We start from the raw sequence: 23235 nt of genomic DNA, 5'->3' as shown, positions 1-23235 counted from the left end.
CTGCAGGTCTGTAGTCCATGTAAGCCAAAAGAACGGTGTACCAAAAATTTTACAAAAAATCATCAGAAATCAGGCTACGTTATCCGCAGACTACATCACACCGGCTGTAAACCAGAGCAATACACTGTACAAATAACAGTTACATAACAATTGTACATCGGTTCAATGCTCCGTGTACCAAATAACTATTCGGTTTGGCGTAGCTCTAAGCCGGAGTGGCGCAATCAATCTTCCTGATAAATGTACGCTGAAATAAAATATCTTCTAAACCATTAGGACCGGATCGATTTTAATGGATTTTAAAATTTAGATGTAAGAGAAATGGAACTATCATCTCGCATCGTCATCAAAGATGATCGTGTATGATTAATCCATAGTAATATTTTATTTAAACTACGTGATACTCGGTTTTGGGTTTCATTGGTGTTTTTTTTAGATAAATCTACGTTTACCTATGCCTAAAATCACGATCAATCAATCAACGCCTATAATTTGTTAAAATGAACCCAAGTATTCTGAAAAAAATATCCGTATTTTAAGAACTTAATTGTTTATAAAATTAGATAGTTTTATCAGTTGAATATACAAAATGTTTTGTTATTTTTTTTAGCTTGTTATTTAATTACCAAATAAATTGAATTTCTGCTAAATGTAATAAACAGGAGGACTTTATATGACACTTAAATCTATAAATGGATCTTATGAATAATTTTACAAGAAAATTATATAAAATCAACACAGAATAATAGGTAAAGTTTATTTTATTTTTCTGCCATTCTATTTAAAAGAAAATAAAGCCGCCATAAGAGAAAAAGCAAAAAGCATTGTAGCCACCACGTCACTCTTGCACTGTAAGTAAAAGTAATATGATTTAGCCGTGATAGCCCAGTGGATATGACCTCTGCCTCCGATTTCGGAGGGCGTAGGTTCAAATTCGGTTCGGAGCATGCACCTCCAACTTTTCAGTTGTGTGCATTTTAAGAAATTAAATATCACGTTACTCAAACGGTGAAGAAGAACATCGTGAGGAAACCTGCACACCAGAGAATTTTCTTAATTCTCTGCATGTGTGAAGTCGGCCAATCCGCATTGGGTGGACTATTGGACTAACCACTCAAATTCTGAGTGGAGACTTGAGCTCAACAGTGAGCCGAATATGCCGCCGATGATGATGATGATAAGATATATTAACTCCGCCGATGCCGGTCCCAAGCCCGGATGCAAAAGGAGGAGGGTTTGCAGGAGTGACCATACCTGCTGTAAAAGGGTCAACGCCGAACCCCAGGCGGCGGTTAATAACCTGACAACACCATGGCAACCAGTGGCCAAGAGGTCTAAATCACCTCTAAAAGACTGATCCAGAACGGTCAGGCCAGAGGACACACCCAACTCTGGCAGGGTGCCCAAAACCTTATCCCTTGATCCCTTAGTTAGGAACCTAAACCCTTACCCAGCCACTTCCTACCCTTTATACGTCCCCAACTATACATTCACTGCTCACACTACACTCTACAAACTACACATACGACTAAACCATGAAGACGGATTCAAAGAGACAATTACTACCCCAGGGGGGTACCGGAAACGGACAATCCTCCGCTGTAGCGACACCGCCGGTCACTGGATTACCGGACGGGGGTGTGGCTACAGTCCGCCCTGCGTATTCTGGGGGGGGGCGAGAACCCGCCTTGCGCATTGCGCAACCAACGACTCGGCTATGTAAAAAGGACAGATGACCAAGCAAAAAACGAACCCACCACTAACCCAACTACCCTGACAGCACCCGACTTGCAACCATGCCCGACCACAGCTAACAAGGACTCCGATATAAATATGACTTCAGTCGCGATGGCCGTCCCTCCACCAGATATAAAATCCGCTTGGGCCAACGTAGAATCCAAGCACAAGCGGAAAAAACCTAAAAGGAAGAGAAACAAGACGGACTTACAGACTGCATCCCCTTCAGGCACACGCCTAAGCGGGCAGACGTCGAAGACAGAAAGGACTACAACAGTGACAGGCAAGGCCCAGACGGGGGGCTTGTACGGACAAAGCGGCGAGCAGTCTGCACAACAGCGGCTGCCCCCCGCGGAGACTGTCGTCCCACGCCCAGGCACAAGCCGCAGCACTGCTGTAGTCCAGAAAATCTCCGGCGAAAACCTTCCGGCGGAGCCTGCCAAACCAACATTGGACGCTACATGCGCAAACACCTCTGGCCAACGTCAGCAACACCCCGTCGCACCCCGGTGCAACAAACACTGGAGAGGGCGGAGCGGTGGTGGGGCTGACGAGGACAGAAACCCCAACCCGTCAAATAGCCAGCCCAGTCTTAAACGGGGCAGGCTAGATGACTCCATTTCACCAAGGGGCCAGACAAAAAGAACCAAGACAATCGGACAGACCAGAACGAGGGAGAGTTACGCAGGCGCGACCCAACAACATCTGAGTGTCGCAATCACCCTCGTTCCTAGGGCTGACATGACGCAGACAGAGGCGATGACTCTGCAAGAGCAAATCCAGGAGGAGGTTTTCGAGGCTTGCCTTAGAGATCCAATTCCTGGAGTTCCTCTAACCCATGCACCCACCTTCTCAGGAAAAGCCTTCCTCAGTGAAGGCGTCCTGAAAATGTGGTGTGAAGACGACCAAGCCCTTCAATGGTTGAACGCGGTCTTACCAAGGCTGAATTCGCCAAGGGAGGGCTTCGAAATTAAAATAATAAACCAGCGCGAAATCACGAAGAGGGTGAAAGGAGCACTATACGTGCCCAACTACCGGGGAGATATCGGCAAACTTCACAGGATCCTCCTACGGCAGAACCCGAAGTATGATATCGGCAGCTGGACCCTACATAATTTCAAAAGGTCGACAGGGAGACTTCCAGGTGTGTTCCTAATACTAGGAATACCCCAGGAAAAGATCGACACCATTGTGGACAACGACAGGAGGGTAGCCTATTCCACTGGGACGATATATCTCAAGTTCTTTGTTGGCGAAGAACTTAGTGATATACCGCCCAGTCAAGCTACCTCCACAAAACAGGACAATACTGAGACAGACGCAGCCGCGAAGACAATCACACAGACAGTTTGTGAAAAACTACCGGACTCTGTACAGGACGGACATGACAGCGATACGACGTGCCCTGGACCAAGTACCGCTCCCTCAACAAGTGGGATGAATTGGGAAGGAACGCGTCCCGAACCAAGCATCACACCATCAACAAGTGGGATGCAATGGGAAGAGACGCGCCCCGGACCAAGTATCACACCCACTCTAGAGGGGTTGAAATGGGAAAGGGCATCAGGCACAGACGCAACTGATTCAGACGACGACGACATGGCGGACTCAGCTCCGCTGTATACATTACTGGAGAAATGTGTCCCCCGGGACGCATAAACTCCATCAATATCCATCTTCAGTAATGTAGACATAGTACAGGCCAACCTCCAGCATAAGATCCTTGCAACGGCTACTCTACGCAAACAACTGGAGGAGGGGGCCCAAACCATAGTGCTGATCCAAGAGCCGTGGGTCAGAGGAAACCGCATATGTGGTTTTGGCAACTGCAACGGTAAGTTTCTTTATGACAGTAAACAAACTCCACCGAGAACTTGTATTTATATACCTCGCTGTATCACAGCGACAATGCTAACACAATTCTGTTTCAGAGACATAACAACAATAAGAATACAAAGTGGCATAGGACAACAAACCGGTGCTAGGACAAGACCACTAGTCTTGACATCGTTATATCTACCCATAGAAGAACATATACCACCAAAAGAGATGACGGACCTCATAAAATACTGTGAGGACGAAAACACTGACCTCATAATTGGAGTAGACAGCAACGCACATCACACCCTATGGGGATGCAACGAAAACAACAAAAGAGGTGAGCAACTTGTAACATATCTATTAACAACTAATCTTGTAGTTTTAAATAAAGGCTCGAAACCAACGTTTATCACGAGCCGTTCCCAAACAATAGTAGACATAACTCTGGCGTCTAACGGTGTAATGGATCAAATAAGAAACTGGCATGTGTCTGATGATCTCACCTTATGTGATCATCAACGCATCCATTTCGAATTGAACTTGACCACGGCACAGGACACACCACGGAGAAATCCAAGGAAAACAAACAGGAAACTATATAAAACACTACTCCATAGCAACTATGGGAATGAGAGCGAACTCCATAACACTACAATCGAGACAACAAATCAAATAGACAACAACGTGACAAGCATAACTAATGTCATCACGTCATGCTACATAAAAGCCTGTCCCATAAAGACCTACACAACAAAACAGAAACCAATGCATGCATGGTGGAGCCCCGACCTTGAAAGGAAGCGACATAATCTTAGACGACTGTTTAACAAAGCTAAGAACACCAGGAAGGATGAAGACTGGGATACTTTCAAAGATCACCAGTACAGTTACAACAAAACAATAAGGCAGAAGGACACAAAAATGTGGCGCCGGTTCTGCTCAAACATAGAATCATGTGAGAAAGCTAACAGAGTAAGGAAAATCCTTGCAAAAGACAACGCCCTCATACTAGGCTCCCTAAAGAAAGCCGATGGTAGTTACACAAAAAACGACAAAGAAGTAAGTGAGACTCTTCTAGAAACACACTTCCCAGGATGCAAAATACTAGACTCTGCAGACTGGACAAACATAAATGAAACCTACAACCCAGTAGAATCAGACAGGGAACTCGCCAACAAGATAGTCACACATAACAGAATACAGTGGGCAATAAACACGTTCCACCCCTTCAAATCACCAGGCACGGATGACATCTTTCCGGCCCTTTTACAATGGGGTTTGGAATGGCTAACACCATGGCTAGCAGAAATATACAGAGCCTGCATAGCTTACAGATATATACCAAAACTATGGAGAGATGTGAAAGTAATCCTCCTACCAAAACCAGGTAAATCAGATTACACTGATCCGAAAGCTTTCAGACCAATCAGCCTAACATCCTTCTTGCTAAAAACCCTGGAAAGGTTAGTAGACAGATTTTTACGGGATGGGGTACTGAGTAACACCCCCCTACACCCGAACCAACATGCTTACAGTACCAGCAAATCCACAGAAACAGCCCTACACTCAGTGGTAAACAAAATAGAACACAACATGGAAAATAAATTATCAACACTAGGAGCCTTCATAGACATAGAAGGTGCTTTCGACAAAACCACGTTCAACAGTATAGAAAAGTCCCTTGAACGGCATAATGTACCTCTAACAATAAGAAAATGGATAAATTCCCTTTTATCACTCAGGGCGATACAGATAAACATAAATGGTAAAACTCAAGCCATTGCTGCCAGAGGATGCCCTCAAGGAGGAGTACTATCCCCACTCCTATGGAACCTGGTGGTAAATGAACTAATCAGTAAACTGAACAACAATGGCTTCCTCACAATAGGGTACGCTGACGACCTAACAATACTTATAGGAGGAAAACATGAAAACACCCTAAGTGGAATAATGCAAGATGCACTCAAACAGATAGAAAAATGGTGTACACTTAACGAACTATCTGTTAACCCCAGAAAAACAGAACTTATTCTGTTCACACATAAAAGAAAACCAAACTTTCCAAAAACACCGACTTTATTCAAAGTAACCCTAAAGCTAACCACAGAGGTAAAATACTTAGGGGTAACACTAGATCAACAGTTGAACTGGAAAAAACATATTGAAACGAAAATTCAGAAATCTACAATCATCCTATGTCAGTGCAAACGCATGATAGGCAAAACATGGGGACTAAAACCGCACATAATGAAGTGGCTATACCTTACAGTTGTAAGAAGCTCAATGACATATGCATCTATAGTCTGGTGGCCAAAAGTGATCCAAACGACAACTCAACAGGAACTTCAAAAATTCCAAAGACAAGCACTGCTATCCATAACGGGCAGTATGTGCACAACACCGACAGCTGCAATGGAGGTAATACTAGGAATTCCTCCATTACATCTCCATATAAAAGAGGAAGCAACGCTTACAGCTCTCAGACTAAAAACATGCGGACTGTGGAAACACACAAACACAGCCCACACCAACATCTTAAAAGAGGGAATACAAATAAACCCATGTATGGAGTGGATATGTGATAAAACACAAAAACAATTCGTGATGGACAAAACATACAAAATCAATACAGAAGAAGCTAGTAACTGCTACACAAACCCTGACACCCTAGATGTGTACACGGGTCAAAGACAGACACAGGTACTGGAGCAGGAGTCTACTGCCAAGACCTCAATATACGGATTGCACAAGCGCTTGGTAAGCACAACTCAGTCTTCCAGGCAGAATGCGTCGGCATCACAACTGCGGCTGTTGCCGTGACCAACAGACAGGTAACAAATTTTAACATTAATATACTTAGCGATAGTCAGGCAGTACTAAAAGCACTGGCAAAACATTCGACCACGTCAAAACTACTGCTGGACTGTCACAAGGCCCTAACAAAACTTGCAACAAATAACACAGTCATCCTAAGATGGATAAAGGGACACAGCGGAATTTTAGGTAATGAAGCGGCTGACGAACTGGCGCGTCGCGCCACGACACTGAAGGTAGTAGGACCCGAACCAATAGTACCCATACCATTCAGTGAATACAAAACATGGTTGCACAAACAAACCATCAGAACCCACGCTGAACTATGGGGCAGTATAACCACATGTAGACATACAAAGGAGGCACTTCCAAGCCCCGACCCAAGGTTAACAAAGAAACTTATAAACCTTCACGAGATAAGTTGAGAACAGTAGTTGGCCTCATAACTGGTCATTGCCCACTAAACAAACACCTTTCAATTCTAGGTATGACAGACAGTCCTCTGTGCAGAGCCTGCATGGAGGAGGACGAGACACCGCTACACGTTATGCTCAGTTGCAGAGGCGTAACGGAACAACGAGCAACCTACATTGGCTCCTCAGCGACACTCCATGAGGCTATCGGCGACCTGGGCGGCCTGCTAAGCTTCTGGAGCGAGCTCGGCTGGATGGAATAAATCCAGCGGGAACCTACACCGGAGGGACCCACGCACAACGGCCAATCAAATGGCTAAGTGCGGAAACGGCCCAGAATAAAGAAGAAGAAGAAGAAGAGCCGAATATGCGTTGATAATGATGATGATGAATATGATTTGCTCCTCTTTAGCAAGTTGGTTAAATTATGATCTCACGCGAATGATTTAACTTTGGCAGTTTCTAATTAAGCGTGCAGGGCGGCTCCGAGATTTGAATTTAATTAATGTTTCATTTCAATTAGAAATGTGTAAACAGGACTCTGATTGGAGCGAGCTCGGCCGAATTCATTTACAATAATTGTTATCAACAGGTTCGGTTAACCTTTGAGTAATTAACGAAATACATTTGTTACGTTTCAACAGAGTTAGTTGGCTTGCGTATCACGACTTAATGACTTGGTAGCTCAGTTAAATTTTTCACCGGCTAAACATGAGTGTTACTTATAGACCAAGATTACAGAGCGATCTGACTCAGATTATTTTCTCAACATTCAATTTTTAGGTTTTTAGTAGCATCTTAATGCGCTTTGAATACCTGCGTTTATAAGAAAACAAACAGTGTCAGATCGCTTTGAGATCTTAGCATAATAGGGTTATGATAGCATTTACGTCGGAAAAACGTTTTAAATTTTTGGTACTCAAATGTGTCTCTTTTTTACCAGAAAACTGATTTCTAGGACTAATTTCTCAGTATAGGTTGCCGTTCCAAAGAAATCAATATTTCTTTCTTTTTGATAAACGAATCTTTGACTCTATAGTCGTCATTTCAGCTTAAATATCCACTGAAACTGGTTGTTCAAATTATAAAATTAAATGGATCTTAACTTGTCTTAGAATGTCTTTAAGTGTAGCTTGACTTAGATTATCTTAGAGTGCCTTAAAGTGTGGCTTGTCTTAGAGTGTAGCTTGTCTTAGTGTCTTAGAGTGTAGCTTGTAGCTTGTCTTAGAGTGTCTTAGAGTGTAGCTTGTCTTAGAGTGTCTTAGAGTGTAGCTTGTCTTAGTGTCTTAGAGTGTAGCTTGTCTTAGAGTGTCTTAGAGTATAGCTTGTCTTAAAGTGTCTTAGAGTGAAGCTCGTCTTAGAGTGTCTTAGAGTGAAGCTTGTCTTAGAGTGTCTTAGAGTGTAGCTTGTCTTAGAGTGACCTAGATCGATGTCTACCAACGCAAACAAATTACAACCATGTAATTTAAACTATCGTGAGTGTTATTCATATTAAATGATTATGAAACACGGCTAAAACTCACGTGATATTACGTCGGAGTATGCCCGACTAGTTTCGAACCCATACGGGGCCCTTAGTCATGAGCTGGTTCTTGCATCGCGGCACGATCCAAACTGCGAAGCGGCTGCGCGACGCGCTGCTGCACGCATTGCGCGCGCGGAGAGGGGTTGAGTGGTGGGGAGTGAAGGTTCCGTTACACTCTCCGACGGTTCATTAATGTCATCTTCATTAGACTCGTCTTCTTGTAAGCAAACCGAACTAATGCTATCTTGTTCCAAGTTTGTTGTATGTGACAATGAAAGAAATAGCGGTTTCCACGCTGTGGGCAGCAACCATCCATGATCCCGATTAAAATTCGGGTGACGACTAATTTCTATCGCTTCACGTATCTTACGAGGTACTAGAAACTTTTCCCTTGACAATACAGAAGCCTTATCAAAACGGATATAACGCGTCGCGCAGCCGCTTCGCAGTTTGGATCGTGCCGCGATGCAAGAACCAGCTCATGACTAAGGGCCCCGTATGGGTTCGAAACTAGTCGGGCATACTCCGACGTAATATCACGTGAGTTTTAGCCGTGTTTCATAATCATTTAATACAACCATGTAAATCTAACCATAAAGCAACAATCTGCAGATTTCCTTCTTGTTTCGTTTGGCACAAGAGATATAGGTGGCCGGTTTCATCTCGCATTTCCGCAAGATGAACGGGATGCTGTTTAATCTGTCTGTTTGAATTCGAATCGTTATTGCATTTCAGACAATTGGGGCTCAGAGGGGCTTCAATGATTGATGAAACCGCCTTAGCTTCCATTTGAATTTCTATAATTGAAAGGTACGTTAGAAATGTACATTCAGAAACATTAAATAATCTATTTTCGACTAATGTAAAATATTTTGTTATTTTGTTGTCATTGAGACTAAATAACGTCAAAGGTAGGTTTATGTATGTATACTATAATATGACCTGGACTAGGTTAAGATAATGCTCTGACAAATGGTTTTTCTTAAATTTAGTTTCATCGATATAAAACTGTTTAAGATTTTTTTATTTAGGCTTGCGTTTAGCCGCAACTTTTTAATGTTCAGTGTATATAATAAGATGGAAGATGGAACGCTTCTGCCTAGAATTAATTCATTCTTGTCCTAAAGACGACGACGAAAAGCTGTAAACTATCAGCAAACACACTCTTTGAGTGGGATTGTCAGACTCTAGCCATGCGTTCTAAAATTACGATGCGAAACTTCTTGCACATATTTTGGAGATATTATAAATAACATGGATCACTGCACTGCAAGATATCTTGGAATGCGATCATACATTGTGACAGGGGTGTGAATATGAAATAGTTCCTTCGAGTATTGCAATATGTTTGTTGGTGATGGAGCAAGCCTAGGGGTGCCTGAGAGCGCCATTTAAAGGTTTGGTAAAACGAAAACACTGAAAACACTGATTGAAATTAAGACCACAGCCGGCGATAGGTTTTGAGACGAACTGGGAGATGCGAAAACTCGCTACGCGGCGCTGCTGTCGCCTTATAATTTGTTTCATTTAATGCATACAAAATATTAACAATAGCTTATGCATAGTGGTAAGTATTATTTTATTACTATTTCTTATGTAAGTACATGTATTTATATTTTCTATTTTCTACATATTCACACAATTATAATTAAGAAAAACACACATAAATAATTAAGAAAATTCTTATGTATGTAGGTATGCACCTTTCCTCACTATGTTTTTCCTTCACCGTTTGACAAACGTGATATTTAATTTCAATGCACTTAACTGAAAAGTTGGAGGTGCATGCCCCGGATTCAAACCTATGCTCTCCGAATCGACGGCCGACGTCATATCTACTGGTCTATCACGGCTCTCAATAATTATCAACTTCACTTGAATTATGAGATCCATATATATAATAGGATATCCAATTTCACACATACCTACTAGTCTAATTATACAAGCAGGTGCCGCCGGCTCAAACCAATTGACTGACAACGAGACAGATGCATTACTGATGAGCTTCAATTGGGACGCATTCAATTATTGCAAGTAGTTTCCCATTATAATTTGTACTTTGACTTGGTAAACATAATTTGAATAAGCTTTGAAAGCAAATATGATAAAGAATGGTGTGAAATGGTCACTCCATCTTTTATGTCTGCCTTTTTGGCAAAACATTCGCGAATATTTGACTATACACATTGCAATAGCACAATTATTTGCTTTATCGCGTTACTTATTGCAGTCACTGCATTAGAGGCGATAATTTCCACCTTATTATAATTATAATTAAAACATCGTGAAAAACATCGTGAGGAAACCTGCATACCAGAGAATTTTCACAATTCTCTGAGTATGTGAAGCCTGCCAATTCGCATTGGGCCAGCGTGGTGGACTATTGGCCTATCCCCTCTCATTCTTAGAGGAGACTCGAGCCTTGTAGTGAGCCGAATATGGATTGATTATGATGATGACTTACATCCTCCTCCGAACAAGTTAGCTCGCTTGCATCTTACTCGTTGATTGCATTATGACTTACCATCAGATGAGATTGTAGTCAAGGGCTAACTTTTAAAAAATAATAAAAAAGTCAGTCAGCTTGTTGTATCGATTACCAATACAAATAGTATCATGAAGTTATAACAAGTATAAAAATATTTTTAGTATTGTTAAAGCTCTACTGAGCGCACCGCAAAGCGAGAACAATGGAGTTTTATTAAAGTTTACAGTTAACAATCACTTCTCGTTCATTGACTCCATTGCTGGTAGAATACAAGTTTGTCGCCCGCTGTAGTTATGATTGTCATTTATTGTTATAATAATTACTAGCACGACCGCAGTGTCACCTGCATTAAATAAACTTTGTTTATCCGAAGTAATCACTTAACTTCATCATAGTTATTTTGATAGTTACGCATAATTATTATAATCTATCGCAGCTTAAAATCACAGGCTTCTTAGTACTTATGTTACGTGTCCAAAGGATACATGTATTTTTCAAACGCATTATGCGACGAAAAGAAGAACTGGTAATACGGTCAGGAAGACCGAAGGTCCGATCACCACCTAAAGAAGTAGACTCGTTTGACGATATTTTCAAGACCATGATCTTCATACATAAACGAACAACCGCAAAGAGAGAAATATAAATTGCATCTATCTACGCTATAAAATAAAGTCGAGTAAGTAGATCTGCGTGGACGAATCCGCAAAGGTTTTCTATAAAATATTAAGTTTTATAAATAAATCATTGCATTCCTTAAATCTGCAGTATATTAGAGCATATAGAGTGCAGCTTTCACATTTATTATAGCAAGAGCTCGCAGCGCGGAGTGTACTCAGATCAGAGTCGGAAATGTTCCAGGGTGACATATTTGCCGTTCGCTTTGCAGCGAGGCTAATGGATTACGTTTACCGACTTCAATGACGCGGAAACTTTTCAACTAGACCCAGAATTGATCTTTGATATAGATTCCGCTTTGAACATTATATTTTAAAAGTAAGAGTATATTAGCTATTGACAATTTTGTCCGCTTCAAATCCGATTTTTTTAGGGTAACTTATTTTTACCGCCTTGACTGGTGACAGAAGAGCTGGCTCATTTTTAGGCAAAGGATCAGCCTGGCTGTCACCGGCTTGCCACCATTCCACATGATGATGATTTAGTTTTTAGGATAACTTAGCTTGAATTACCATAATATTCGTCCTGTAAACATACTATAAGAACCATAAAAATTCCTACAAGAACTTACGGATCTGAGACTTCGTCTCGCTATCGCTCGCTATCAATGGACCTCGTAAAAAGGACCATAGTCTTTCAGCATGTGATTGAGCGAGCTACGCAGGATTCTTGCAGCTCGGGTCTCTGATGATATGCTAGGCAGTGCTCGTCCATAAGCTAGAAGATAAGATTATGATAAATTAAAAGTAAGCAACTGTTTATTTTAAAGGTAAAATGTAGCTATCGTTAAAATGTATATGTTATCGCAGATTTTTTCCAAAGAGACATATTTCCCGTTGTCCCATAGTCTTGTATCGCAAAGGCCTTAACTTTTCTAACACTTCCAATAATTGTAGAGTACACTAAACCCTGACAAATTATAATATGCTTAAACCGGCTTCATGAATTATTACATCAAGTACTTAAAATCGCGTGAAAATCCGTCTGAAAGTTTTGAGTTTTGCGGTACAGACGCAGCTGAAGACGTTTTATATTATGTACAGATCATTCTAATATGCAAAATAATTGTGTCCGTGTAATCCAGATCCTTCATGATTGTTAAAATTATTTTTCTTATAAGCAGGAAGAGCGAGGATTCTGATATACAGGTTTATTAAACTTAAATTAGGGTCATTTTGGAATTTAAACTATCGTGAGTGTTATTCATATTAATTGATTATAAAACACGGCTAAAACTCACGTGATATTAGGCCGGAGTATGCCCGACCGGCGACCACGAACGACGAAACTAGTCGGGCATACTCCGACCTAATATCACGTGAGTTTTAGCCGTGTTTCATAATCAATTAATTTAAATCAGGGTCCTCAGCACCATTGTAAAAGGACTTATTTTAATAATAAATTGCATTTCATTTCATTTCATACCAATAAACTCTGAACACATTACAATATTGGAATTACATGTATACTGTAATCTTATTTTCTGGGAAAATAGTTCAATACGTGCTATTATTTTCATAAAACTCTATGATCTTTTATTCCCTGTAATATCGAGTTTAAAATACAAGCAAAATCAAATTTATGTTCGTTTCATGCAATATCGTGTCCGACGCTCGTTTGGCGGCAGGAAGTCAATATATTTTTAAAACCAATAAAATGTAAATATATTTATTTTGTACTGGAAATATCGTGCAAAAATATATTTAATCTTAGTTTTGCAAATAAACTTGATTTTTTGATGATTTTTGTTCCTATTTATGACAGTTTTCCCACTATTAAATTCCCTATAGTCTCCTAATATTTTTTTGTGTAACAGAGAACAACAAGCCTAATATTTCTTAGCCAGGAGTCTAACCCGGGACCTATCGAATCCATAGCCGCTTATGCACTGGACCAATCAGGCTGATACTTCATCAAATTAAAATTATATCCATAGTATACAATAGAACTTAGAAGGATAAATTGAATTGAAACCATTTGAATGAAATTTAACGGAACCCATTACAAGCAGCAGTTCTCACCGTAATGCGTTTGATTATATTAAGGTTTGAGCAGACATCAGACAGCCAGCTCCAGACAATTATTACTGTAAATCCGTATCATCATTATCAACTGAAAATCAAATGAAAAGTTCGAGGTGCATGCTTCAGACCGAATTCGAACAAACACCCTCCGGAATCGGAAACAGAGGTCCACTGGGCTATCACGACTCACATCAAATAAACACACACATCAAATAATCAGTGAACCGTGATTAGGAAATTAAATATCACGTGTCTCAAACCTCGTGAGTCGAGAGAGAGAGTATTTTATCGGACCTGGGTGATGTAGTCGCGTTGGTTCGTCGGCTTTTCGCGGATGATAGCGAAATAAATAAATTATTATCTATACATATAGATGTAGCAGTAAAATGTCGGTAGTTCGCAATGTTAATTAAACAGGTAAGTAAACAGAGAACACACACCTCAGCTGCCAAGTCCAGTCGCACTGAATCTGATCCGCTTTGAACAGAGTGCAGGCTGCGGGGCTCAGCACTAAACTCTCCAAGTGACGTCACGACTCAGTCACTGTCCTTAGAGCAGGCTGTAGTTTCAAGCTTAACGTATCGTTAAGAACTTGCTTAAATACGTATGTATAAATTAGTAGTAAAATGTCGGTAGTCTGCAATGTTAATTAAGCAGGTAAGTACACAGAGAACACACACCTCAGCTGCCAAGTCCAGTCGCGCTGAATCTGATCCGCTTTGAGCAGAGTGCAGGCTGCGGAGCTCAGCACTAAACGCGTTAGCGAACGACTCTCCAAGTGACGTCACCACTCAGTCGCAGTCCTTAGTGACTTTAGTTCTACTTTTTATTTTCTAAATAGAATTTATAAGAAATGTGCTACTTTGCAGACTTAATAGCCCAGAGGTTTTGACTTCTGTCGAAGGGCAGGGCAGAGCACCAATCTATTTGTACAATAAAATCATTTTTTCAAAAAAATTAAACCGACCTCAAAATCACAAAACTAAAAAGCGAAAAGTAACATCGTATGTGCTACCTTTTGATCACTTTGAAGGCAGTACCAAGCCAGTGACGTATTAATTATAGCCGTTTTTGAAAGAACCACGGGAAGGAACTGTCTTTAAATCCTGAAACTTTATAATTAATGACAGCTTAAGTTGATTCATCATTGTTTTGGCACCGCCTTCAAAGAGATCAGAAGGTAGCACTTTGTTGCTCACGGCGTTATTTTTCACCTTTTAGTTTTGTGATTTTAAAGTCGGCTCAATTGTTTTGTTAAATAGATTTCATGTTTCTGTTATTCTGATATAATTAGTGTGTCCTAGTATAGTGACAGATAGCGCAATAGTACAGGAAATTTCGTTATTTTCATTTTAAGACAAAATCACTAAACCGACTTTCATGAAAATTGAATGGGACCAATCTGAAACTATACTTTTTCAAATAAAAAAAGAATTTTCTAATTCGTTATTAAATGACGAAGTTATGAGGTAACAAATATTAAAAAATATATATATGCGCGTCGAATTGAGAGTTTTCTTTTTTGAGGTTGGTTAAAAAAATCTATGAACCACTCAATCTCACGATGTTTTCCGTGTTCTGTGGTTCTTACTCAGAATAAAGAAAACACCAGAAACCACTTTCAGCCGTCACTATAAAGCATTCATTGTGTCCAATAATTGTACCTTTAAATCACGTCTTGACCTGGCGCAGTAGTATGCGCGGTGGATTTACAAAAACGGAGGTCCTGGGTTCGATCCCCGGCTGGGCAGATTGAGATTTTCTTAATTTGTCCAGGTCTCGCTGGTGGGGGGCTTCGGCCGTGGCTAGTTACCACTCTACCGGCAAAGACGTACCGCCAAGTGATTTAGCGTTCCGGTACGATGCCGTGTAGAAACCGAAAGGGGTGTGGATTTTCATCCTCCTCCTAACAAGTTATCCCGCTTCCATCTTAGACTGCACTTACCATCAGGTGAGATTGTAGTCAAGGGCTAAGGGGTAAAGAATAAAAAAAAAACCTTTATAGCACGTCAAACAACACGGCATACACAGAGTGACAAATCGCTTGTTCGTGAAATTACACCAAAAAAGAGCAATTTCAACGGCTTCATTTTCTGTATTCTGAGGGTACTTACACTTTAACTGACAAATAAACGAAACGTGTCTAACTCCAGGTGGCGAAGTGCATAGAGAGTTAAGACCCGTGAGCTGTGACACACAGAATTTGCGCTACGGGTGAAGTGGACTGATCCGCTTTGCAGCGGCACGACGAGTGAAATGGGTTCTGAGAATTCCCGAAACGCGCGAGTGACGTAATCTGTGACACCGGCTAATGCGAGGCGATGTGAGTCTGCAGTTTTTAGGATTAAACGAGCTTCCATAATAAACGTTAAGGTTATCGTTACTGTAGGGTTTCCAACTGATTAAAATTACCCTGGCTGAATTTAACTAAACTGAGTAAGCCACCAAAAGGAAACTAACTGGCTTTTAAATGATAAAACCGAATCGAAATCGATCCATAATTTGAGAGCTATGATGCCTCAGGCAGACATCGACGACAAACTTATAGTACCCCTCTTTTTGCATCCGGGGTTAAAAAAAAGAATCGTCAGACAGAACCAAAGTTTGGATTATAACGTCTAATGGTGATACGTTTACACCGACAGACTGACAACTAGATACAACAAGGCATAACAAATTATTAGATACCTTAGCAAAATACAATATAAAATTTGAATTAAACCCGCATATGGAATCCAAATTCCAGGTTAAAACTAAGTTCACAGTTATAAAGTAAGTTAGGAACAGTGAACCTATACGAGATAATTGTTAAGACATACCTACAGTCCGCCCAGATCATGCCCCATATTTTCAACCCCCTAGTTCCTTTTTCCGAGAGAATTTTAAAAATCAGTTGAGTAGATCTAGAAATTACCTTACCTCTTTATAGTATTAGTTCATGAATAAAATATGAATTAATACATTAGCTAAACTAGGACAAACATTAACGTTATAAAACGTTTTATAATATCTCCTTTCCAGCCTAGGGAATAATCACTGATTAATAAAGTACTTACATTGATGGATTACGTTACAGGAAAGTAATATAAAATGGGAGCTTTATTTGCTATTATACTTTTATCACTAGTTTGCGTTTACGGCAGTACTTGCAGGAAGTTACTTTATACGGAATGAAGAATATTATGAACCAGTATATTTATAAGCCTGATATTTCCCAATAAAATCCGGTATATGGTACTTGATTGACAACAAACTTCCTTATTTACTTTCATCAAGGATTTATCGTACCTACTTAACTTATCTTTTCCTCTTTGCTTTACTTGACTTCGTAAAGTTTCACAAATTTTACAAAATATGCAAAATGTGTTTGTTTATATCTCAACACGGCTCTAATGTGTCTAACTTATTTTAATGGATTCATTGAGATTTTGGGAAATACTGGTGCTATATTCATTTTAACAATGCATTGCTGTATCTTGCTAACATTAGCAAGATACAGTCTTTGTGCATTTTTCCCAGATTTATTCTTTTATAGTCATTAATTTGTACAAAAAAAATCAAGTAATAATCAAAATATACACTTAAATATTGATTGTATGAAAGCCGCAGCATTTTAGACCAATAAAGATGATTTTTTGTGTCTTTGTAGTATGGTTCTTCTCCTTTAGATCTACTACGGTTTCTTAGCTAGTTTGCCCTTAGCAGGCAGGCCTTACGTCTGCGTGTTTCAGATTCATGATGTTTCATGATGTTCATGTGCTGTGGTAGTATTGAGGAGTTTTTCTTATACTTTACGCATTTTTTAAAATTTCCCGCACATTAGCATGTTTAACACTAAAATATCAGACCATCATAATTAAAAATGAAAAAAATCACATAAATAAAATTATTTTCATAACATGAAAACACCCCTGGAGCCACTAGTCTATAAATAAAAAGAAACAAAAGTTAGCATTTCCGAGATGTAGGCTACTTTGAAAGCTTTTAAGAGCTGAAGAATAGCTTTTAGTACATCTACAGATATTTTGTAGCTGTATTAAAGCTTTAATTCTAGTTAACACTTTGTTCTAGTCAGGCAGCTGGTGCTTTCTGTAGTTCAAATACTTGTATCTAGAATCTCTGGAAATGGCACTCAGGCTAGGAAGTCGCGAGTATTGGGTCAAGTGATATATCGTGTTGTAGTGAAATCTTTGAACTTAGATTATTTAAAGACTTTAATTGAAATTATCGCTTTTTGATGTGAGTTTTGTTATTTATCAATACAAAGCTTTGAATTAAAAAGTAATAATTATGTTATATAGAAACGGAAACACAAATTCGAGAAGATCCCTGGCTATTGTCGTAGCACTATTAACACAAGCTTTCCGTTTATTTAAAGTTATTCATTCGTAACACTCCCGATGGTCCGCGCGAGCCGGGGGTAGCGATGCCTCGCTCGCACGACTTCACACCCGCGCAGTCCGTTCCTCCCGTCGCCCGCATATCATGGGAGTGTCATAAACGAACTTGCCAAACTATAGTTATAGCTATTATTTAAAAAAGATGTTCGTCATGGGATACCCGGTAAACGTTAATAAACCTAATTCCCGCCCACCACACTACTTTTGAGGGGAATGGGAATGGGAAAAAAATATATAGGGTAGGGGTAGAGTAGGGGTAGGGTAGGAGTTGGGTAGTATAGGGCAGGGATAGGTAAGAAGTGCACATAAGTCCAAGCGAAGCTTGACCGAGTCTGCTAGTTTCATATAATAAAACAAAGCAACAAACAAACACTCCCGCATTTCAAATAACATTAGAAAGTGTAATAGATTAAAATAAATAATATCGTACAAATGGTGGCGTGCTGCGAATTACTCATGATTAGCGGCTCGCGATCCATTCGCCGTGATGAATGAGCACCCGCTACTGCGGGTGAGCACCTGCTACTGCAGGGGACTGCAGCGGTGTAACGATAACCGATTGCATTCTAACCTTTTTTATTGTATTGTAGAGCAGTTATATCATTGTTTATGAAACTTGCGAACGCTGATCTCGTCCGCCCTTAATCCGGCCCTGACGCAAAATCCTTTCTTTGCGGACTAACTATATAAACTACCTTCTGCCAAATTTCATCTTTCTACGTTAAGAGAGACGTGATAGCCCAGTGGATATGACCTCTGCCTTTGATTCCGGAGGGTCTGGGTTCGAATCCGGTCCGGGGTATGCACCTCCAACTTTTCAGTTTAAATATGATAGTGTCTCAAACGGTGAAAGAAAACATCGTGAGGAAACCTGCATACCAGAGAATTTTCTTTATTCTCTGCGTATGTAAAGTCTGACAATCCGCATTAGGCCAGCGTGGTGGACTATTGGCCTAACCCCTCTAATTCTGAGAGGAGACTAAAGCTCAGCAGTGAGCCGAATATGGGTTGAAAATGATGATTGTAGAGCAGTTATACCATTGTTTTTATGAAAGTAAAATCCTTTCTTAGCGGATTAACTATGTAGACTACCTTCTGCCAAATTTCATCTTTCTATGAAAAGCGGTTTTCGTGATTTCGTGATTAAGCGACCTTTCGCTTTTTTATATTTTGGTTTATTTTTGTGTAGCTATCGAAATCAATCTTTAAATTCATTTGAAATAATTTAATTTATTAAATTCAAGTAAGGTTTATTACTTAAACAATTTGGAAGGGAACGTTAAGAGTAAAATAAACATTACTCTTAAAGTTGCCTTTAAAATTGTTTAAATAATAAAAAGGCAAAGCTTTTTCAAATAATAGTCAACTGCAGGGCTGTAGCTGGGTGTAGGTCTGTACCTACTACCTACTGTATTCTTTACAAGAGGGGAATTCGAAACACACTCTCGCCACACTGGTAGATTTCTGATTCTGTAATAATTACAATGTTAATGACATTGATCGATGGCTTAACCTATTATTATCAGTGACAAGCAGGTATCCTATTACCATTAAATCCTTTTTGAATAATACTACAAAACAAGGCCGTAGAGCCGTGGTAGCCCAGTGGATATGACCTCTGCCTCCGATTTCGGAGGGTGTGGGTTCGAATCCGGTCCGGGGCATGCACTTCCAACTTTTCAGTTGTGTGCATTTTATGGAAATAAATATCCCGTGTCTCAATCGGTGAAGGAAAACATCGTGAGGAAACCTGCATACCAGAGAATTTCTTAATTCTCTGCGTATGTGAAGTCTGCCAATCCGCATTGGGCCAGCGTGGTGGACTATTGGCCTAACCCCTCTCATTCTGAGAGGAGACTCGAGCTCAGCTGTGAGCCGTATATGGGTTGATAACGACAAAACAAGGCCATTTAATTGAATAAGAAAATTAGGTGTTCAATCCACCCACGCTCCCAAATACGTAATGTTTGAATATAATCACGATCACTATCAGATATCAATGGGATACCAATATATTAATCTCTCCCGGTCTCTGATGCAGACCGGCTTTCTAATCTGATTCTCTAACTCTGGATTCCATACGAATATATCGATACCTAATACTCAACCGAGGACCGCATTATCATTATTACAATGACAGTAAAACTCACGAATTCTGCTCTATCTCTTTGTATTTCTATTACCTTTGTATAAAACGATTCCATAGATATTATACAGAAATACAGAGGAATTCGAAACTCAGACTGTCGAGTTATAAAGACATATTATATTATACAGAATAAATAGTCTGGTAAACACTAGATAAACGCAATACCGCAGACTTAAGAATACGTTAACAACATATAAATGGTGATAAATCTTAATTACGAGTACGATATAGTAAATTAATATGCTTTAAAAGCCTCCAATCAGCGCCGAACATGTGTACACATGTCTAATTGAAACGAAACATTAATTAAAATCAAAACGCGCCGACGGAAGCCGCCGACCGCCTCTTCGATCAATAATAACCGCTTAAATTCGCTCTAATCATTACAGTACTATTATTTACTTTGTAGGTTAATATGCTTGTCGAGATTGATCGACTAGATCAGCAAAGCGTTGAATCTATTCAACTAAAAAAAAGATTCCGACGAATTGAGAACCTCCTCCTTTTTTGACGTCGGTTAAAAATCAAGAGATCCTGATTTTGATTCTTGGGATGGGATATGAGTTATTTTTCTTTAAATATTCTCAGTAGCACTCAGAGTATTGTCATTGCAACCAGAAGGTACGTCTTGTACCATGAAAATCACATTACATACACTCATACATACTACACTCAGAGGCACAATTATCCGCCCACTTTAATATGATTCGAGTATATTGAAGTGGGCGGACAATTGTGCCTCTTAGTATATTATCATTGACCTCTATTATAACTATCTGTGATGATTCCCAGCTTTGTAATAATGACTTATCACACCAAACCCACCAACCCACTTTTAGAGCAGCGTGGGCAATCAATCAAATTAACTTCCCTCTACTATATAGTGAAATGTCTGACTATGCATTGGGTCTTTAATACGATAATGATAATAATAATTTTGAACATGTTTCAAAGTAAAAATGTGTGCTTGGAAGGTGCCGATTCACGCTTAGGGTTATACACATTGACATTTTTTTTTAATTCTTTACAAGTTAGCCCTTGACTACAATCTCACCTGATGGTAAAATATATTGATGCAATCTAAAATGGAAGCGGACTAATTTGTAAGGAGGAGGATGAACATCCACACCCCTTTCGGTTTCTACACGACATTGTACCGGAACGCTAAATCTCTTGGCGGTACGTCTTTGTCGGTAGGGTGGTAACTAGCAACTCCAAAGCCTCCCACCAGCCAGACCTGAACCAATTAAGAAAACCTCAATCGGCCCAGCTGGGGAGCGAACCCAGAACCTCCGTCTTGGTAATCCACCGTGCATACCACTGCACCACGGAGGCCGTCATTGTAGGGTAGGGAAAACGAATGCTCAAAAGTCAAGTATTAAACTAGGTATCATGAGGAACCATCCGCTTAGTACACATGCAACAAACATTGACAACGCAAATCTCTGAAATTAATCTGAACTTCATACCTAATTAAATAATTAACTGCAATTACATACAAACTTTTCCATTCAAGAAATATTTCATTCGTTCCTTAAAACAGGACCAGGTTCACTTTTCCTCCTCCAACTGGGCAAAAATTTAGCTCTAGTGGAGTCGAGTGAGTAAAACAATCACCCAGCGATCGGGGATTAAACCTAAAACCTCAGGGGTTTGAGCCAGGTCTTTCAACCATGGAACTATTAAGGCTTTTATGGGAAAAGATCATACTTGCAGTAACATAACGTAATCGGCAGAGCCTCGCGCGTGACCTGTTTGCACGGAGTCGCGCCGACCTTGTTCTATATCATTACGGCGACTGGCGGTGACCCAGAAAAACGCTTTACATACATCAGGATATTGGTTTCTTTTATTGCTGTAATTCATACGTATGCAATACGTTTCAATACATAAAAATGTGGTTTAGGCACTACTGTAAACATCGTAACGCTATATTCTAAATACTTGTACAAAATGACATAAACACAATGTACAAAATGACATAAACACAATGTACAAAATGACATGACATGAAAATGACGGCCTCCGTGGCGCAGTGGTATAAGCGGTGGAATTAATTACAAAACGCAGGTCCTGGGTTCGATTCCCGGCTGAGCAGATTGAGATTTTCTTAATTGATCCAGGTCTGGCTGGTGGGAGGCTTCGGCCGTGGCTAGTTACCACCCTAAGGGCAAAAACGTACCGCCAAACGATTTAGCGTTCCGGTACGATGCCGTGTAGAAACCGAAAGGGGTGTGGATTTTCATCCTCCTCTTGACAAGTTAGCCCGCTTCCATCTTAGACTGCATCGTCACTTACCATCAGGTGAGATTGTAATCAAGGGCTAACTTGTATAGAATAAAAAAAAAATTGTACAAAATGCTTCAAGGCAAATTACTGTCCAGTTTACATGCAATGCCCGTACTTTTTTAAATTAGTTTTTTATATACCCTTACAACTTGTCCAATAATACTTTAAAAATATCGAAGCTAAGCTATACTAATGTAATTCTTTAAGTCTGCACCTATTAGTGCACAGGGTCGTAACTAGTTTTCCATGGGTGCTTTTCCGTTAGTAAAAACGGACAACCCTTATTTCCGCTTATATAGACCGCTTTCAAGTTAACATTGGCCTTGAACGGAGTAAAATGAAGCCTCTTCTTTTTGCATTTTATTTAGTTCTGAAATTACTTAGCAAGGCTCTAGATTAGAAATTATAAGAGTACAAAAGATTTTACATAGGTACTTGTTAAAATACTTAAGACAGATTATTTATACTCGTACTTATTATGTCATGGGTTCTTGCAAGTTTAGCAACCATAAATTATAGCAAGACAAGTCACAAAACGAGAAAAGTGTCTCAAAATGGCTGTGTTATCGTCGTCGTTATCAACCCATATATGGCTTACTGCTGAGGTTCAAGTTTCCTCCCAGAATGAGAGGGGTTAGGCCAATAGTCCACGCTGGCCCAATGCGGATTGGCAGACTTCACACACGCAGAGAATTAAGAAATTCTCTGCTGTGCACCTGCACATCATCAACATCGTGAGGAAACCTTTCCTCACGATGTTTTCCTTCACCGTTTGAGACACGTGATATTTAATTTCTTAAAATGCACACAACTGAAGAGTTGGAGGTGCATGCCATGGAGGTGAATCGGAGGCAGAGGTCATATCCACTGGGCTAACACGGCAGCTGTGTTATAGCC

General features: G+C 40.0%; 1 protein-coding gene across 3 annotated transcripts; it reads left to right on the top strand.

The window, feature by feature from the left end:
• The first annotated feature begins 1194 nt into the window (after positions 1 to 1194).
• LOC128198576 (uncharacterized) lies at positions 1195 to 7141 on the top strand. Of its 3 annotated transcripts, XM_052884694.1 has the most exons (3): positions 1195 to 3571; positions 3669 to 3895; positions 6858 to 7141. In XM_052884694.1, exon 1 carries the CDS (start codon positions 1834 to 1836, stop codon positions 3394 to 3396), a length of 1563 nt encoding a protein of 520 aa, XP_052740654.1. In that variant the 5' UTR covers positions 1195 to 1833; the 3' UTR covers positions 3397 to 3571; positions 3669 to 3895; positions 6858 to 7141. The 3 variants fall into 3 exon arrangements, 2 of the variants coding, with proteins under 2 accessions (XP_052740654.1, XP_052740653.1); XM_052884693.1 differs by having other exon boundaries at positions 1195 to 3895; XR_008251319.1 differs by lacking the exons at positions 1195 to 3571; positions 3669 to 3895 and adding an exon at positions 6243 to 6389.
• The last annotated feature ends 16094 nt before the right edge of the window (positions 7142 to 23235 follow it).

The sequence above is a fragment of the Bicyclus anynana genome, chromosome 12 (assembly GCF_947172395.1).
Source record: "Bicyclus anynana chromosome 12, ilBicAnyn1.1, whole genome shotgun sequence".
NCBI lineage: Eukaryota > Metazoa > Arthropoda > Insecta > Lepidoptera > Nymphalidae > Bicyclus > Bicyclus anynana.
The sequence above is the reverse complement of the archived record's forward strand: the minus strand, read 5'-3'. Positions and strand labels throughout refer to the sequence as shown.

Coding starts and splice junctions, on each gene's coding strand:
- LOC128198576 (XM_052884694.1), top strand. CDS start 1,834: ATGACTTCAGTCGCGATGGCCGTCCCTCCACCAGATATAAAATCCGCT.